The sequence below is a fragment of the Dipodomys merriami genome, unplaced genomic scaffold (genome assembly GCF_024711535.1).
Source record: "Dipodomys merriami isolate MVZ:Mamm:240054 unplaced genomic scaffold, mDipMer1.0.p SCAF_50, whole genome shotgun sequence".
Taxonomy (NCBI): Eukaryota; Metazoa; Chordata; class Mammalia; order Rodentia; family Heteromyidae; genus Dipodomys; species Dipodomys merriami.
Genome location: NW_027206069.1, coordinates 1,467,375 through 1,487,607, shown reverse-complemented (window position 1 = coordinate 1,487,607; position 20,233 = coordinate 1,467,375). Strand labels below are relative to the sequence as shown.

Genomic DNA, 20,233 nt, shown 5'->3' with positions numbered 1-20,233 from the left:
CACTGAGCCACCTTCCCAGCCGGAAAACGGGGTTCTTACAATATTACTGTAGTCCCAGCCATTGAGAGGTAGAGATTAGTCAGTCTGAAATTCAGCATGGTTTCTACCTCAGAACACAAAAAAGAATGAAGTTTAAATTGAGTATTTTATAAAAATACTTAGATTCTTTGTACATGCCCTTTATCATAACAATAAAAAAACAAATAATTAGATTGTCTTCACTTGAAGGTAGTTATAAATTTAGAGGTTCTTAGTAGCACAAACTGAACTTCAAACTGAACTATTTTTTTTGGGGGGGGGGGGTCCAGTCGTGGGGCCTGAACTCTGGGCCTGGGCGCTGTCCCTCAGCTCTTCAGCTCAAGGCTAGCGCTCTACCATTTGAGCTATAGCGCCACTTCCGGCTTTTTTCTTTTTGCTTATGTGGTGCTGAGGAATCAAACCTAGGGCCTCAGGCATGCAAGGCAAGCCCTCTACCACTGAGCCACCTTCCCAGCCCCAAACTGAACTTTTTTTGTTTTTGTTTTTTCTAGTAATTGGGCTTGAACTCAGGGCCTGGGTGCTTGTCTCTGAGCTTTTTTACTGGAGGCTAGCATTCTTCTACTTGATGTACAGCTCCAGTTCTGAGGTTTTTGCATGTGTGTGTGTGTGTGGAGCTTGAACTCTGGGCCTGGAAGCTGTCCCTCATCTTTTCAGTTCAAGGCTAGCACTCTACCACTTGAGCCATAGCACCACTTCTGGTTTTCTTTGTTATTTTGGAGATAAGAGTCTCATGGACTCTTCCTGCCCTGGCTGGCTTTGAACCGTGATCCTTAGATCTTAGCCTTTTGAGTAGCTAGGATTACAGGAATGAGCCACTGTCGCCCAGCCTGACTTTTTTGGTAGTTAGAGATAAGAGTCACATAGGTTTTCCTCCCTGGGCAAGGTTTGAGCCATGATCCTTAGATCCCAGACTCCTAAGTAGCTAGGATGATAGGCGTAGTACCTAGTGAGTATTCTAAATATTAGATCTGGAGGCATGTTTCAAGTGAAGCAACCAAATACTCCTCCCTATCTTTCTGGTAAAGACTTGTTCTGGGAAGCAGTGGTCATTCTGTTCATTTATCAATTAACTAGGCTGGGTGCTGATGGCTCAAGCCTATAATCCTAGCTACTTGGGAAGCTGAAATCTGAGGATCATGGTTCAAAGCCAGTCAGGGCAGAAAAGTCCATGAGACTATTTCTTATTTCCAGTTAACCACCAGAAAACTGGAAGTGTAGCTGTGGCTCAAAGTGGTAGAATATTAGCCTTTACTGAAAGAGTGAAGAACTCAGGAATGGCGCCCCAGCCTGAGTTCAAGCCCCATAACCAACAAAAATAAAAATGAGGGCTGGGAAGGTGGATCAGTGGTAGAGTGCTTGCCTTACATGCATGAGGCCCTGGATTCGATTCCTCAGCACCACATAAACAAAAAAAAGCCAGAAGTGGCACTATGGCTCGAGTGGTAGAACGCTAGCCTTGCTTCCATGCTTCCACATGGAAATTTCAAACTAAAATAGCAGAAATTGTAACTTTGAGCCACAGCTCTACTTCCACCTTTTTGCTGGGTAATTGGAGATAATTGGTCTGAATTTGAACCTCAGTCTCAGCCTCCTGAGTAGCTAGGAGACATTACTATCATTGTCATCATCATCAAGCAAAATAACCTGTAAGATTTATTTGTGTGTTTTTGCTGGTCCTGGGGCTTAAACTCTGGGAGCTCTCCCTGAAGTTTTGTGCACAAGGCTAGCACTCTACCATTTGAACCACAGTTCTGTTTTCATGTTTTTAGTGGTTAATTGGAGTCTCTCAGACTTTCCTGTCAGGCCTGGCTTTTTGAAGCATGAGCCTCTTCAGCCTCTTGAGTAGCTAGGGCTACAGGTGTAAGCCATTGGTACCCAGCCACAGAATCTTTCATTTGACCTGCTTTGGGGCCAGCAGAACTCTGTAACAAGCTTCTGCCACCAGTTTCTAAGCAGTGTGATCATTGAATGCTAAGGAGGTAGCTCAAACCATACTACCTGAGTTAGTGCTTTCTTGCAGGGATTTATCAAACAATTATGTGCCTGTTGTAGGCCAGGTTTGGCTTTAGGCCCTGTGGATGATAGGTAAAACAGTTACATAAAAACCTGTCAACATTGCTCAAAGGATATTTCATGGAAGAAATGAAAAGAATAATTTTAAAAGTCACTCCAATTCTCAGAACCTTCCTGAGGTTTGAAGGGTGAAGACACGCAAAAGCACTCATGTCCTTGTAGGGGAGGTGTAGGAACATGACTGGCATTGGCATCGGGAAGCCTGGCTGCCTGTGGAGGGATAAACAGGCTTCCAGATCATGGCCAGGGCTTTGTTCTCAGTGCTCTGAGTAGTCTTAGCTGGATTGATAGAATGACCATCTTACATGCTTTCTGATTTAGCTGTTGTGGAAGCAGTTGGGAAATCCAAATGACAGCCTTAACTGTAGTGGATTGGAGAAAGGATTTCTGTATTAGCTGGACAGACTGAAGCCTGAACAGTTGTCAGGAATATTTGTCAACAACACAAAAGAAATGTCAGAACAACCACAGTAGCAACAGGAGGTATTTATATTGGAGATAAAAGTGCTCCTGCCTCTAAAAATGAGCCAAATTCTTTTGAGTATGTGCTAGTACTGGGGCTTGAATTCAAGCCCTGGTGCGTTTTGTTTGACTTTTTCATTCAAGTCTTTACCTACTACTTGAGCCATAGCTCCAATTCCAGCCTTTGGGTTGTTAGTTGAAGCTAAGAGTTTCACAAGCTTTCCTACTCCAAGATCCTCAGATCTCAGCCTCCTGAGTAACTAGAATCACAGAGTCACTGGTGCCTGACAGTCAGTGCTTTAGGTAAGAAAAGGTATTCATCAGATTATGTCTAAACCTGTCCATAACCATCTACCCTTGGCTGCTGATGCAACTCTAGATTAGACCAGTGAAGTCTCATAAGAATTCCATGCCATTTTTACCAATTTCTTTTCACAGAGCCAGCTGCTGTTCTGTTCCTCTTCCAAGGCTTCCCCAGGCCTTGTTTGTTGTATTCTTTTTTTTTGTTTGTTTGGTCGTGGGGCTTGAACTCTGGGCTTGGGCGTTGCCCCTGCACTCTTCAGCTCAAGGCGAGCTCTCTACCACTTGAGCCACAGCGCCACTTCTGGTTTTCTAGTGATTTATTGGAGATGAGAGGCTCAAGGACTTTCCTACCCTGGCTCGCTTTGAACCATGATGCTTGAGCCACAGCGCCACGTCCTGTTTTCTAGTGATTTATTGGAGATAAGAGTCTCTCACTGACTTTCCTGCTCGGGCTGGCTTTGAACTTCGATCCTCAGATCTCAGCCTCCTGAGTAGCTAGGATTACAGGCCTGAGCCACTGGCGCCCAGCTGACTGTTGTGTTCTTGTATCTCCTTATAATATCCTGTGTGCTAGGGAACTGATTTCTGGCTCCCTTCCCCGTACAAAGTTAGCACAACCTTGGAAAAGGTTAAATAAGATGACCTTCCTGGTTTCTTGGTCCTGTTAACTGAGGCCATAATGAGATGCCCTTCCCCTCTGAAGTCCTAGCATATGTCTGCCACTGCGCACCGCCACTTTTCTACCTATGTGTATTCTTTTTTTTTTGCGTGGGGGGGGGGGGAACAGTCAGTCATAGTGCTTGACCTCGGGGCCTGGGCGCTGTCCCTCAGCCCTTCAGTTCAAGGTGAGTGTTCTACCACGTGAGCCACAATGCCACTTCTGTTTTTCTGGTGGTCTATTGGAGATAAGAGTCTTACAGACTTTCTTGCCCGGGCTGGCTTTGAACTGGGATCTTCAAATCTCAGCCTCCTGGAGTAGCTAGGTGTGAGCCACTGGCGCCCAGCTGTGTACAACACTTACAGTGAATTCAAATCATGGTTTGAAAATGACATCATGATAATGCGTTTTTTATTTTAGAAAAACGTGTGTGTGTGTGTGTGTGTGTGTGTGTGTGTGTGTGTGTGTGTGTGTGTGTGTGTGTGTGTGTGTGTGTGTGTGTGTGTGTGTGTGTGTTTGTGTGTGTGTGTGTCCGTGTCCATGTCCATGTCTATGTTTTTGTCTATGTGTCTGTCCTGGACCTAGGGCTTGAAATCGGGGCCTCATTGAGCAACTTTGCTTATGTTTTTGTTATTATAAAGTTTCAATTGAGTTCACAAGTATAGCTCACTGGTGGGTTCATCTGGTGGGTTGATGGGCTAGTCTCAGTCAGGCAGCTTGTCCCTTTTTTCTGCATACCACATCTCATCTTCAAAGAGACTGGACCACCTTCTTCATATTGTTCATTCGTCAGGGGTGAGAAGCATTTTATCCAGCTTTTAATTATTTTGAATTTGCTAATATTGAATTGACCAAAGCAGGTGATAACAGCCAGGTCCAATATGAATGTGAAAATCTGGTATACTCTACAGAAGTATACACTGTGAAGCATGGCTCAGGAAGGTCTTTAGTTTACACCTTCCATACTAATTATTCCATCTTCTTCAGTGAGGACTTCCTAAGTTGGTTTTTTTCAGAATCTTGTTATAGATGTATTTGGAATTGTCAATCTCATATGCTCATGATGAAGTTCATTAGGACTGTACCAGTTTTGGTTCAAAGAATTAGATTGAATCAGACTAAGGTAAATCAGTATCTATTCCTGCCTATATCTGATCTTATTTTAAGGGCACCAGTGGCTTACTCCTATAATCCTAGCTACTTAGGAGGCTGATATCTGAGGATCATGGTTCAAATACAGCCCAGGCAGGAAATCTGTGAGATGTGGCCCTGTGGCTCAAAGGAGTACAGCACTAGCCTTGAGCACAAAAGCTGAGGCACAATGCCTAGGCCTTGAGTTCTAACCCCAGGATGGACTGGAAAAAAAAGGGAAAATTGAGAGTGTGGTACTGTGTTTCTTAGGATTAATGTTGTTTTCCATAAGTTAAAGCACTTGGGAATGCTATTTGGTAATTGGTTATAAACCCAATGCAGTACTATTTCAAGCTTTCACATTCTCAGATATGGGATAATAAACATTAGCAGTGAGTCAGTTATCAAAGAGAAAATTTGTATTTCAGTAGTGGCCTGTAGTGTTTAATAACATGTTGTGATTATCTGTTTTGTTTTTGTTTCATTTTAGCTCTTCAGAGAAGTAAGAATAATGAAGATTTTAAATCATCCAAACATAGGTATTTTCTGCTTTATTGTGAATACTTTAGGGGTCTAAATGCATTGATGAAAGTATCTCATGAAGCTAAATACATATTCCTGAGTAGACTCTTCACTCATACTTCAGGTATACTTCTTAAATATACTCACACACCACTAATAGTACACACACACACCCACACACCCCATTTAATAGTATTTTGAGCTTGAAGCTTTAATACAATAGAAAGATCTATAATTAGACTGAGTGTAAATTTTTAGTGTGTTTGCAAACTTAATTGTATTGCATTAGTAGATACGAGAAAGTGGAATTATAGAAAGTCAGAATGTATACATTGATTTTTTTTATTTTTTGTTGGTCCTGGGGCTTGAACTCAGGGCCTGGGCATTGTCTCTGAGCTTTCTCACTCAAGGCCAGTGTTCCACCACCTTAAGCTACTTCACCACTTCAGTTTTCTTGTGGTTAATTGGAGATAAGGATCTCATAGAGCTGGGAAGTTGGCTCAGTGGTAGAGTGCTTGCCTGCCTTGCATGCATGAGGCCCTGGGTACGATTCTTCAGCACCATATAAACAGAAAAAGCCAGAAGTGGTGCAGTGGCCGAAGTGGTAGTGTTAGCCTTGAGCTGAAATGCTCAGGGACAGTGTCCAGGCCTAGAGTTCAAGCCCTATGACCGACAGAAATAAATAAAATAAAACAAAGAATCTCATGGAATTTCCTGCCTGGGCTGGCTTTGGAGCTTGACCCTCAGATCTCAGCCTCCTGAATAGCTAGGATTACAGATGTGAAAGTAAGCTGGGACTTGACTGTAATGGCAACAGGCATCAGGCCCCTTCAATATGACCACAAAGGAAAAAAGAAAATACTTGTACAGAGCAGTACTTACAAGATAGATGAGTTACCAGGCACCAGTGGCTTACAGCTGTAATCCTAGCTTCTCAGGAGGCTGAGATCTGAGGCTGAGATCATGGTTCGAAGCCAGCCTGGGCAGGAAAGTCCATGAGATTCTTTTCTCCAATTAACAACCAAAAAGCCAGAAGTGGTGCTATGGCTCAATTGGTAGGCAATACCCTGGAGCAAAAAACTTCAGGAACAGTGGCAAAGCCCAAGGTTCAAAACCAGCAGCAAAGCGAAGAACATGAATGGTATACTTGCTATCTAGTTTTTTTTGCCAGTCCTAGGGCTTGAACTCAGGGCCTGGGCACTGTCCCTGAACTTTTGCTCAAGAGCCACAGTGTTAGTTCGGGCTTTTTCTGTTTATGTGATACTAAGGAATTGAACCCAGAGCTTCGTGCATGCTATGCACTAAGCCACATTCCCAGCCCTTTTTTTTTTTTTTTTTTTGGTCCGGTCGTGGGGCCTGAACTCTGGGCCTGGGCGCTGTCCCTCAGCTCTTCAGCTCAAGGCTAGCGCTCTACCACTTGAGCCACAGTGCCAATTCTGGCTTTTTTCTTTTTGCTTACGTGGTGCTGAGGAATCGAACCCAGGGCCTCAGGCATGCAAGGCAAGCGCTCTACCACTGAGCCACCTTCCCAGCCCTCCCAGCCCTTTTTATTATTTATTTAATGACTTTTGTTGTTGTGTTATTGTAGTTTATGTGGTACTGAGGAATGGAACCCAGGGCCTGATGCATGCTAGGCAAGTACTCTACAACTAAACTACAATCCCAGTCCATGATCTTTTTTTAATTTTTTTATTTTTATTTATTAATTTATTTTTGGGTCCGATCGTGGGGCCTGAACTCTGGGCCTGGGCGCTGTCCCTCAGCTCTTCAGCTCAAGGCTAGTGCTCTGCCACTTGAGCCACAGCGCCACTTCCGACTTTTTTCTTTTTGCTTATGTGGTGTTGAGGAATCGAACCCAGGGCTTCATGCATGCAAGGCAAGTGCTCTACCACTGAGCCACCTTCCCAGCCCCCAGCTTAATTTTTTTAAAATGTGGTGTTGGGCCGCGCTCCAGTGGCTCACGCCTATAATCCTAGCTACTCTGGAGGCTTAGATTTGAGGATCATGGTTCAAAGCCAGCTGGGGCAGAAAACTCTGTGAGACTCTTTTTTTTTTTTTTTTTTTTGGGTCCAGTCATGGGGCCTGAACTCTAGGCCTGGGCACTGTCCCTCAGCTCTTCAGATCAAGGCTAGCGCTCTACCACTTGAGCCATAGCGCCACTTCCGGTTATTTTCTTTTTGCTTATGTGGTGCTGAGGAATTGAACCCAGGGCCTCATGCAGGCAAGGTAAGCACTCTACCACTGAGAGCCACCTTCCCAGCTTAATTTTTTTTTTAATTTTATTTGTGAACATACTGTACAGAGGGGTTACAATTACATGGGCAGGATAATGCGTACATTTCTTACCAAGCATTGCACCCTCCTCCTTTGGTTTACCCTTCACATCCCTTCCCAGCCTCCCCCCTCCAGCTTAATTTTTTTAAATATGGTATTGGGCAGGGCTCCAGTGGCTTACGCCTATAATCCTAGCTACTCAAGAGGCTTAGATCTGAGGATCATGGTTCAAAGCCAGCTGGGGCAGAAAAGTCTGTGAGACTCTTAACCTCCAATAAACTACTCAGAAGTAGCACTGTGGCTCAAGTAGAGTTCTAGCCTTGAGCTGAATAGCTGAGGGACAGCGCCCAGGCCCAGAGTTCAAGCCCCACCACTGACAAAAAAATAAAAATGTGATGTTGGGTTCAGACCCAGAGTTTTGTGCATGTTAGGCAAGCCCTTTTCCATTGAGCTACAGGTTAGGCCATAGTTTGTTTTAGCAATGCTGGGATCACCCAGGGCTTTGGGCCTGACTAGGTAAGTTCTTTACCACTGAGCTACATATCCAGCCTCAAAACTAAAGTTAAACACTGAAATTATACCTTGATTTAGAGTTCTCTGTTTACTGATGGTTTTTTGCTTATAGAATGAATTTTTTTTTTTTTGCCAGTCCTGGGGTTTGAACTCAGGGTCTGAGTGCTGTTTCTGACAAGGCTAGCTTTCTAGCACTTGAGCCACAGATTCCTCCACTTCCAGCCTTTTGTGCTTAATTGGAGATAAGAGCCTTAAGAGCCTGGGTTGGCTTTGAACCTTAATTCTTAGATCTTAGCCTCCAGAGTCACTACAATGACAGGCAAGAGCCACCAGCACCTAGCTTGGATTGAATTTTTAAGAAATTTTTAAGAGACCTGGGCACTGGTGGCTCACACCTGTCATCCCAGCTACTCAGGAGACTGAAATCTGAGGATCGTGGTTCAAAGCCAGCCTAGGCAGCAAAGTCTGTGAGACTCTTATCTCCAATAAACTAGAAAAATGGAAGTGGCCCTGTGGCTTAAGTGGTAGAGTGCCCAGGCCTGAAGAGCGCAGGAACAGCGCCCAAGCCCAGAGTTCAAGCCCCTCGACTGACCAAAAAAAAAAAAAAAAAGAAAGGAATTTTTAAGAAATTCTGGGTACCCAGAAATAATTTGTGACATTCCTCACTTTTACAGTCTCTTCTGTTGTACTATATGATTAAAAAAAAATCCCTAGAAGCATTTTTTATTGGGCCAGTACTCAAAAACTCTCTTAATAGAGGAAAGTTGCTTTTCATAGTGTATACATGTACATGGGTTGTTATGTTCATGGGTAAGCCTGCAGACATTTGTTTTTCTTTTGTCTTTTCCTCTCTCTCAGTGAAATTGTTTGAAGTCATTGAAACTGAAAAAACACTCTACTTAATCATGGAATATGCAAGTGGAGGTAAGCATATACTTTTCCCCCTTCTTTTCTTTTTTTTTTTAATTAATTAATTAATTAATTTTTTTGGGGGGGGGTCCGTTCGTGGGGCCTGAACCCTGGGCCTGGGCGCTGTCCGTCAGCTCTTCAGCTAAAGGCTAGCACTCTACCACTTGAGCCACTGCGCCATTTCCGGCTTTTTTATTTTGATTGTGTGGTGCTGAGGAATTGAACCCAGGGCCTCATGCATGCAAGGCAAGTGCTCTACCACTGAGCCACCTTCCCAGCCCCCCCCCCTTCTTTTCTTTCAGAAGATTGCATAGCCAGACTATCCATATGGATAATTGTTAAGTTTCATCTAAATCCAGACTCATAATACACTAGTGAAGAACCAGAAAAGCTGATATTTAGCTGATAAAAGCTGCTAAATATCATTTACCACTTGAACTGTTTCCAAGTCTGTAGTTCAGTGCTTCACGTGGGCAACTTTTCCCCACTGTCCATCTCCAGAAATTGTGTTAAACTGAAGCTATGTGTGCATTAAACCCCATTTGCATCTTTCTCAGCTCCTGTTAACCATCATTCTGTCTCTGAATTTAACTACTTTAGGTACTGAATAGAATGGGAGTCATACAGTATTGTCTTTTTTTGCCTGGCTTTTTCACTTAGCATAATGTCTTTGAAGTAACCTGTTTTGTGGCATGTGCTGTTATTTCCTTCATTTTTAAGGCTGAATTCCTGTATATTTTGTGTACATTTTATTTGTCCCAAGTATTTAGATTTATTAATACATGAGTGTGTTGAAAATAAATGTGTGCTATATGTTAGATGCTTTTCTTTCTAGATTTTAATGTCATTGGTGGCCAAAAATGATGGCTTCAGAACATATTACTGTATTTTTCTTAAAGTGAAAATTAAGGTCTAATAGTTTTTTGAATTGATTCTCACTGTGGAGGTCAGCAGCTCTCCCGGTCACCTTTTCATTATCCCCGCCTCTGGCCCATGTCAGACACATGGTAGATATTCAACAGGTTTAGAGTTAGACTGCATTTGTAAAATGTAAACCTCTGGAGAAGCTTCCTGCAAGATTGTAGTTTTGTTGTTGTTGTTGTTTGTTGTTGTTGTTTATCAGTCGTGGGGCTTGAACTCTGTGCCTGGGCACTGTCCCTCAGCTTTTCAGCTCAAGCCAAGTGCTCTACCGCTTGAGCCACAGCACCACTTCCAAGATTGTAGTTTTGTCTTATAATTGTTGTTATTATTTTGCCAATCTTAGAGCTCGAACAAAGGGCCCAGGCATTGTTCCTAAGCTTCTTTTGCTCAAGGCTAGCACTCTTCCACTTGAGCCATAGTGCCACTTCTGGCTTTTCTGTTTGTGTATACTGAGGAATCAAACCCAGGGCTTCACACATACTTTTGAGAATTTAGTTGGGATTTTCAAACTTGAGGAGCAATAGGAAGCACTGAAGGTTAATGCAGAACCAAAAATTTGTATAGAATTGCAGTATTCATCCTATGTGAAGCACCACAACATAGAGTTCCCTTATAACTTCCTTGTTTGTGTGACCCTTGCGGTGGTGGAGGTGCTTGATCAAGCATCTTGTTCTTCACAGTGTCTCCACAGTATGCCTGGGCAGTGAGTGATGGGCCTTGAGGAAGTAGATGCTAGTAAGGCTTACTACAGTCTCCTACTGCCAGTTATGGACCAAGGCCTTCTGTTAGCATATAACCTCTCTGGTTTATCAGTCTACCATTGTTCTCTGTTCCTCTGTAGCTTAGAGACTCAGACCATGGGATTACTCTTAGTTATATAGGGGCAAGACTGGAATGGATGAGAAGAAACCCAAGTTTAAGGGTTAGGAGATGGATAAACTGTATGCTGGTAGCTAACACATATAATCCTAACTACTCAGGAACCAGAGATCTAAGAGGATCAAAGTTTAGAGTCAGCCGGGGCAGGAAAGTCAGTGAGAGTCTTACTTCCCAATTAACTACCAGAGAACCATATGTGTAGCTGTGGCTCCAAGTGGTAGAGTATTAGCCTTGAGCAAAAAAGCTCAGAGGCAGCCCAGGCCCTAAGTTCAAGCCCCATGACTTAAAAAAAAAAAAAAAAAAAGAAGAAGCCAGGTGCTATTGGCTCATGCCTGCAATCCTAGCTACTCAGGAGGCTGAGATCTGAGGATCATGGTTCAAAGCCAGCCCAATAAACCACTAGAAAACCGGAAGTGGCACTGTGGCTCAGGCGGTAGAGCGCTCACTTTGAGCTGAAGAGCTAAGGGACAGCGCCCAAGCCCAGAGTTCAAGCCCCATGTCTGACGACAAAAAAAAAAAAAAAAAAGATGGATAAATCCAGCTAGCCCTCGCTGACCATATGACTTGAGAATTTGGCTGGCTGGGATTTGAGAATGTGGCGGAGTACTGTGTTTCTTGAGTAGCAAGCCAAGGCCCTGAGGTCAAACTTTCATGTCAGAGTGAAAAATAATGTCCAGCTAACTGGGCTTCACTGTGGGTGTTCTAACACAGCCCTCAACATTATACCTTAAGGAATAGGTGTGGTTGTTTACTGTCTTGGGGTGGATTGTATGGTTTTGATGATACTAGGATTTGAATTCCAGGCCTTGCTGTTTACTAGTGTAGTACTCTACCACTGAGCCATGTTTCTAGCCCTGGTTTTCATGAGTTATTTTTAGAATTGTCTCCCTTCCTGTGCTTGCTGGCTCCTGTGTCACGATCTGCCTACTTTAGGCTTCCCATAGTTACTGGAATCACAGGCAAGTACCATTGTTCAGCCTCCCTTTGTTGGGACAGTCTCAAGTACCTTTCTGCCCAAGTTGGCCTAGAATTGTAATCTTCCCATTCTCAATTTCCCATAAATCCTTGGATGACAGGCATGAACCACTGTCCCTAGTTACAGTTTGAGAATGGGGTCTTATGAATTATTCTGCTCAGGCTGTCCTCAAACCATGATCCTCCTGTTCTCATCCCCTCAAGTAGCTAGGATTACAAGTATGATCCACTGGCACCCAGTGGACTGTGTTATCATCAGCTCAGGGAAGCACTGTCTGATATACACATTAAATTGACTGTTCTTGCTGGGTGCTGGTAATTTGCACCTATAATCCTAGCTCTACTACTCAGGAGGCTGAGATCTGAGGATTGTGGCTCAAGCCAGCTGAGGCAGGAAAGTTCTTGAGACTCTTATCTCTAGTTAACCACCAGAAAACCGTGGCTCAAGTGGTAGAGCACTAACAGGACCCATATCCAGTATCACCCCGTCCAACCTTTCTCTTGGTAAGGGTGCCACTCTGCTTTTTTTCTCCTGGCAAATAGCCTTTAGAAGGTTTTGGTTCAGTTGCTTAATCTGAATGTTAATACCTTTTTAATAAGGACAAAGAGATCTCACTTGAATTCCTAGTTTCTGAGTTGGATGATTATTAATTGCTTTATGGTTCCAGAAATCTCTTAAGAGGCTTACGTTGTATTTAAGTTTTTAAAAATAGTTTTAAATTATGTTAAGAGACTTGAACTTATCTGTGTTCTTTGCAGCAGAAAGTGGTCTTCAACATTCACTTGCTCTCTGTTCCTGAAGTTAAACTGCTCTCAGTAAATATTTACACATCTTTAGTTCTTTTCATTTATTTGGTATTGATACCACTTCTCTGGAAACACATAGGTCATTTATTTAGAAAATGCTGATAATAAGCTGGATGTTGTGACACTCACCTGTAATCCCAGCACTTGGGAGATGGAGGCAGAACAGTTTGACACCAGCCTGGGCTACATGGCAAGACCCTGTTGAGAGTGGGGAGGGAGGAGTGAAGAGGTAGAGAGAAAGTGGATTTCACTCACACTTCATCATGGTTAGAAAGCATTGTGTAGTGTTGGGCTGGGAAGGTGGCTCAGTGGTACAGCGCTTGCCTTGCATGCCTGAGGCCCTGGGTTCAGTTCCTCAGCACCACATAAGCAGAAAAAGAAAAAAGCCGGAAGTGGTGCTGTGGCTCAAGTGGTAGAGCGCTAGCCTTGAGCTGAAGAGCTGAGGGACAGCACCCAGGCCTAGAGTTCAGGCCCCACAACCGGACCCAAAAAAAAAAGGAAAGCATTATGTAGTGTAAATGAACATATCTGCCTGCCTTGTAAGAAACAGCATTATGTAATCAAGTGATAACATGGAAATATTTTTTCCTTCTGTTACTCAAGTTTATTCAGTTGGGCACCAGTGGCTCCTAGCTATTCCGGAGTCAGATCTGAGAGGATCATGGTTCAACGCTCCAGTTAACCACTAAAAAGCCATTGGTGGAGCTATGGCCAAGTGGTAGAGTGCTTGTCTTGAACAAAAGAGCTCAGGGACAGCACCCAGGACCTATGATCAAGCCCCAGAACTACAAAAAAAATTGTGCACTAGAGATTGAAAGTTAGAGCCAGGTGCTTTGAATCAGCACACAATGACCTCACCTTCACCTTCACCACACTTTCACCTCACCTTCACCTTCACCTCCACCATACCTTCACCTCAACTTCACCTCACCTTCACCTCACCTTCACCTCCCCTTCACCTTCACCACACCTTCACCTCACCTTCACCTCCACCATACCTTCACCTCACCTTCACCTCACCTTTACCTCACCTTCACCTCACCTTTACCTCACCTCACCTTCACCTCCACCTCCACCATACCTTCACCTCACCTTCACCTCACCTTCACCATACCTTCACCTCACCTTCACCTTCACCTCACCTTGACCTCACCTTCACCACACCTTCACCTCATGAGCTTCACCTTCACCTCCACCATACCTTCACCTCACCTTGACCTCACCTTCACCTTCACCTCACCTTCACCTCCACCATACCTTCACCTCACCTTCACCTCACCTTCACCTCACCTTCACCTCCACCATACCTTCACCTTCACCTCACCTTCACCTCCACCATACCTTCACCTCACCTCCACCTCACCTCACCTTCACCTTCATCTCCACCATACCTTCACCTCACCTTCACCTCACCTAACCTTCACCTCACCTTCACCTTCACCTCACCTTCACCTCACCTTCACCTTCACCTCACCTTCACCTCCACCATACCTTCACCTCACCTCCACCTCACCTCACCTTCACCTTCATCTCCACCATACCTTCACCTCACCTTCACCTCACCTAACCTTCACCTCACCTTCACCTCACCTTCACCTCACCTTCACCTCACCTTCACCTCCACCATACCTTCACCTCACCTCATTTTCACCTCACCTTCACTTCACCTCACCTTCACCTTCACCTTTACCTCACCTCATCTTCACCTTCACCTTCACCTCACCTTCACCTTCACCTCACCTTCACCTTCACCTCACCTCACCTTCACCTCACCTTCACCTTCACCTCACCCTCACCTTCACCTTCACTTCACCTCACCTTCACCTCACCTTCACCTTCATTTCACCTCACCCTCACCTTCACCTCACCTCACCTTCACCTCACCTTCACCTTCACCTTCACCTCACCCTCACCTTTACTTCACCTTCACCTCACCTTCACCTCACCCTCACCTTCACCTTCATCTTCACCTTCACCTTCATCTCGCCTTCACTTCACCTCGCCTTCACCTTCACCTTCATTGCACCGTCACCATGTCCTGAGCCCACTGCTCACCACCATTCTATGCTCATATTTATGCTTCACTACTGCACACGTTCCCCTCAGGTTCCCTTCCAACACACTCTCCTGTTTCTTTGCTCTCATCCTAACTCTCCTCTGTCAGCCAGATCCTTTTAAGAGTAAGTAATTTCCTTTTCTCAGTTTCCCATTTCCTTCAGAGTAAAGCTAGATACCTTCTTGAAGCCTGCTGTATGCTTCCCATATCTCATTCCCTGTCCTCACCCCCTTGCTCTCTCTGACCCCATGGCGGCCTTGATGTTTGCTCTCACTAGCGACTGCTTACTCAAACAGCTCTCTCCCTTCCATGGTCTGCAAAGTACAAACAAGCACAGTTATGCATGCACTTTTTTACTGTTTTCTTCCCTCTTTCTGCATAACACCCACAGACATTTAACATACTACTTGTTTGTTGTTTACCTCCCCTGCTAGAAGAGAAATTACAGAAAAGAGATTGTGCTCGTTCATTACTGTATTTTCCAGAGCTGTGAAATAGTACCTGTCATTAGTAGGCAATCAGTATGTGGTGAATAGTTGAATAACAAATGAACTTAGGAAATGCTTTGTGATCATTAGCCTACAAGAAGGGTATCCTCCTTTAATAGACTTGAATCTGTCTTAACTATCCATTTTCATTAGTTAGTTGTTAAGGCATATTGAAATCACATACCCCTTACAATTAAAAGTTGTATGAACATGAGAAATTTTTTTTTTAGGGGCGGGGGTCAGTCGTGGGGCCTGAACTCTGAGCCTGGGCGCTGTCCCTGAACTTTTCAGCACAAGGCTAGCACTCTACCACTTGAGCCACAGCGCCACTGCTGGCTTTTTCTGCTTATGTGGTGCTGATAATTCAAACCCAGGGCCTCATGCATGCAAGGCAAGCATTCTACCACTGAGCCACCTTCCCAGCCTCCAATTTTTTTTTTCTTTGATGGTACTGTTTTGTTTTTGCCAGTCCTGGGATTTGTACTCAGGGCCTGGTCACTGTCCCTGGGCTTCTTTTGCTCAAGGCTAGCTAGCACTCTACCACCTGAGCCATAGCACCACCTCCAGCTTTTTCTGTTTATGAAGTACAAGGAACCGAACCCAGGATTTCATGCATGTTAGGCAAGCACTTTACTATCTGGGGCTTGAACTCAGAGCCTCGTGCTTACTAGAGTGCATTTTCCTTCTTTTTTTTTTTTTTTTTTTTTTTGGTCAGTCATGGAGCTTGAACTCTGGGCCTGGCGCTCCCTCAGCTCTTCAACTCAAGGCTAATGCTCTAGCATTTGAGCCACAGCGCCACTTCAGGTTTTCTGGTGGTTTATTGGAGATAAGAGTCTCCAGCCCAGGCTGGCTTTGAACCACAATCCTCAGATCTCAGCTTCCTGAGCAGCTAGGATTACAGGCATGAGCCCCCCGGCACCTGGCTTTTGTTTGTTTGTTTTGTTTGTTTGTTTGTTTTGTTTGTTTGTTTGTTTTTGGGTCCGGTCATGGGGCCTGAACTCTGGGCCTGAGTGCTGTCCCTCAGCTCTTCAGCTCAAGGCTAGCGCTCTACCACTTGAGCCTCAGCGCCACTTCCGGCTTTTTTTTCTTTTTGCTTATGTGGTGCTGAGGAATCGAACCCAGGGCCTCATGCATGCAAGGCAAGCGCTCTACCACTGAGCCACCTTTCCAGCCCCTGTTTTTGTTTTTTGAGGCAAGGTCTTACTTATATAGCTCAGTCTTGCCTTGAACTTGCTATATAGCTCAAGCTGGCTTCAAACTCAAGATCTTTTTCCTTCCTGAGTCCTGGAATTATAGAGGTACATTACCATGTCTAGCTCAGAAATTTAAGGCTTTTTTTTTTTTTTTTTTCAGTTTAAGATTTTATTGGTACTGGGCGCTGGTGGCTCATGCCTGTAATCCTAGCTACTCAGGGGCTGAGATCTGAGGATCACAGTTCAAAGCCAGCCCAGGCAGGAAAGTCCATGTGACTCTTACCTCCAGTAAACCACCAGAAGACCAGAAGTGGTGCTGTTGCTCAAGTGGTAGAGCCCTAGCTTTGAACTGAAGAACTGAGGGACAGCGCCCAGGCCCAAAGTTCAAGTCCCACAACTGGGGGGCAGAGGGGTGTGTGTGGAGATTTTATTGGTGAACCTTAATGCTTTTAGTTAAACTTTATACTTACTTTAGTTCATATTCCACATATTCTTCATACCTACATTAAAAATAAAAATTAGAGCACTGATAAAAGGAAACAATTTATAAGAAGACTAATACTTAGATGTAGAACTTCTGCTTACTTTTATTTCTCTCAATTATAGGTGAAGTATTTGACTATTTGGTTGCACATGGAAGAATGAAAGAAAAAGAAGCAAGAGCTAAATTTAGACAGGTATGAATTAATATGTCATCATTTTATTAATTTAATTAAAGATAGCTTTCTAAACCTTAAAGCAAACAAGAGTTTAAGAGTTTTCATGGGCCCGGGTGCTGGCGGTTCACGCCTGTAATCCTAGCTACTCAGGAGGCTGAGATTGAGATCTGAGGATTGTGGTTCAAAGCCAGCCCGAGCAGGAAAAATCCATGAGACTCTTATCTCCTTAAACCACTAGAAAACCAGAAATGGTGCTGTGGCTCAAGTGGTAGAGCACTCACCTTGAGCTGAAGAGCTGAGGGACAGCGCCCAAGCCCAGAGTTCAAGCCCCTTGACCGACCAAAAAAAAAAAAAAAAAAAAAGAGTCTTCATGGGGCTGGCAGTGTGGCTTAATGGTAGAGTACTTTCCTAGCATGCATGAAGCCACAAGTTAGATTCATTCCTCAGTGCCACATATAAACAGAAAAAGCTAGAAGTGGCGCTGTGGAGGGCTAACCTTGAGCCAGAAGAAGCTGAGGGACAGTGCCCAGGCCTTGAGTTCAAACCCCAGAACTGGCACCAAAAAAAAAAAAAATTTATAAGGCCTCTTGGATGGAAATGGATTGGCCATCCAGTTCAACTAAAGTGTGTTGGGTACATTCATTTCCTGCCTGAGGCACTATGTTAGAAGCAGACAAGTGCCTCTCTTACTTTTTTTTTTTTTTTTTCCTCGTCCTGGGGCTTGAACTCAAGGCCCGGGCACTTTCCCTGAGCTTCTTTTGCTCAAGGCTAGCACTCTACCACTTGAGCCACAGGACTACTTCTGTGTATATGGTACTGAGGAATGGAACCCAGGGCTTCATGCATGCTAGGACAGCACTCTATCAAGCACTCTACTAAGCCACATTCCCAGCCTTCATTAACTTTTCTTCTTGCCTTATCTTTACCTCCTATTTAAAGAGTTGGGTTTTGTTTGTTTGTTTTTTTGGTCAGTTGTGGGGCTTGAACTCTGGGCCTAGGAGCTGTCCCTCCACTCTTCTGCTAGCACTCTGCCACTTGAGCCACAGCGCCACTTCCAGTTTTCTGGTGGTTAATTGGAGATAAGAGTCTCACAGACTTTCCTGCCTGGGCTGGCTTTGAACTGTGATCCTCATATCTCAGCCTCCTAAGTAGTTAGGATTACAGCCGTGAGCCACTGATGCCTGGTTTAAGAGACTCATTTTAACAAACCATTCTCTTCGAATGAACCTAGGGCCTTGTGGTTTGTTAGGCAGGCGTTTTACTTCAGTCCTATATTTATTTAAATCTTGCAGCAGCCTTATGAGTCGATAGAGATAGAGAACAGAAGCATTGGAAAATTATGTAACATGCACAAACTTTGTGCCTGCTAAGTAGTAGAACTGTTGTAGACTGAGACTCTCTGACTCCAAAACTCAGAGGGTGCATTGTCCTGCAGCTCATCAGCTCAAGGCTAGCGCTATGCCACTTGAGACACAATGTTACAACCAGTGGTTAATTAGAGATGAGTCTTACGGACTTTTCCTGCCTGGGCTCGCTTTGAACCTCACTCCTCAGATCTCCACCTCTTGAGTAGCTAGGATTACACATGTGAGCCACTGGCGCCTGGCTAAAATTCAGAGTTTTAAAAATCATTAAATTGGCTGGGTATTGGTGGCTATAATCCTAGCTATTGAGGAGGCTAATATCTGAGGATTACAGTTCGAAGTCAGCCTAGGCAGCAAACTCTGTGAGACTTTTTTTTTTCAGTCATGGGTCTTGAATTCTGGGGTTGGGCACTATCTCTGAGCTCTTCAGCTCAAGGCAAGTGATCTACCACTTGAGCCACAGTGCCACTTCTGGTTTTCTGGTGGTTAACTGGAGGTACGAGTCTGACAGACTTTCCTGCCCCCAGCTCAAGGCAAGTGATCTACCACTTGAGCCACAGTGCCACTTCTGGTTTTCTGGTGGTTAACTGGAGGTACGAGTCTGACAGACTTTCCTGCCCCCGCTGGCTTTGAACCATCATCCTCAGATCTCAGCCTCCTGAGTAGCTAGGATTACTATAGGCATGAGCCACTACCCCCCTCCCCCCCAACTCACACACCTGGCTGTGAGACTCTTATCTCCAGTTAAACACCAGAAAACTGTTAGTGATGCTGTGGCTCAAAGTGGTACAGCACTAGCCTTGAGTGAAAAAGCTCAGGGACAGCACCTAGGCATAAGATACTACTGCCCAAATAAATATGATCTTGTAATAAGACTTCATTTGTAAAGAGTAGAAGCTTAAAATGTTTTTTCTTACTTGTGATTGTTTCTAACATTTATAAGATGATTTCTGTGTTGCTTTGTATGTCCCTCCCCCACGGTATAAGCCCTGCTTTCACTGTATTTGATGTTGGTATAATTTGTGGAGGGGAAGGAAAAAAAAACAAATAGTTTAAATAGGGATACAGGTGGACCCATTGCAACAATGAGATGTATAAGACGTTATGTCGAAAAACAAACTTTACAACTCTTGGGGGGGGAGGGGGAAGAGGGGGGGAAAATGGGAAGGGGAAACAAAGGAGGAGGCAACAATGCTTGATAAGAAATGTACTCATTACCTTGCCCATGTAATTGTAATCCCTGTACAGTATTTTCACAATTTAAAAAAAAAAAAAAAGAATGGAAGCTGCGAACCCTTGGCTCACATTTACAATCCTAGCTCTTCAGGAGTCTGAGACTTCAGGAAGACTCTCATCTCCATTTAACCACCAGAAAGCCAGAAGTCCTGTTGTGGTTCAAATATTCAAATAGCCTTGAGTACAAAAGCTCAGCTACAGCTCCCAGGCCCTGAGTTCAAATTCCAGGACTTGAACAAAAAGGAGCAGGAATGACAGATATTAAATATCCAAGTTGAAAATGTAGCCATCATTTAACTTGACTTCCCACTGGAGTTTATAGCTTTAAAGAGAAGAAATTAGACTTAATGAATTCTGGAAACTCAAACATTTGTTTGTCCTTTGCATAACGCTGTGTGTGTGTGTGTGTGTGTGTGTGTGTGTGTGTGTGTGTGTGTGTGTGTGTGTGTGTGTGTGTGTGTGTGTGTGTGTGTGTGTGTGTGTGTGTGTGTGTGTGTGTGTGTGTGTGTGTGTAACGCTCTGTGTGTGTGTGTGTGTGTGTGTGCGCGCGCGCACGCATGCGTGCCAGCACTGGCCTGGGCATTGTCTGAGTTTTTTCCTTTCAAGGCTAGTGTTCTACCACTTGAGCCACAGCTCCACTTCTGGCTTTTGGATGGTTAGTTGAAGGTAAGAGTCTCACAGACTTTCTTGCCTGGGCTGGTTTCAAACTGTGATCCTCAGATCTCAGCATCCTGAGTAATTTTTTTTTTCACTTTTTTTGTTGGTCATAGA

At 44.2% G+C, this 20,233-nt stretch overlaps 1 protein-coding gene across 9 annotated transcripts in view; it reads left to right on the top strand.

The window, feature by feature from the left end:
- Positions 1–20,233, top strand: part of Mark3 (microtubule affinity regulating kinase 3) — a 92,155-nt gene that overhangs the window by 31,790 nt on the left and 40,132 nt on the right. For all 9 annotated transcript variants that reach the window (XM_069997499.1, XM_069997500.1, XM_069997498.1 and 6 more), the window contains exons 4-6: positions 5,157–5,205; positions 8,834–8,899; positions 16,810–16,880. In XM_069997499.1, the coding sequence (XP_069853600.1) occupies positions 5,157–5,205; positions 8,834–8,899; positions 16,810–16,880 (186 nt within the window). The remainder of the gene's footprint in view (positions 1–5,156; positions 5,206–8,833; positions 8,900–16,809; positions 16,881–20,233) is intronic.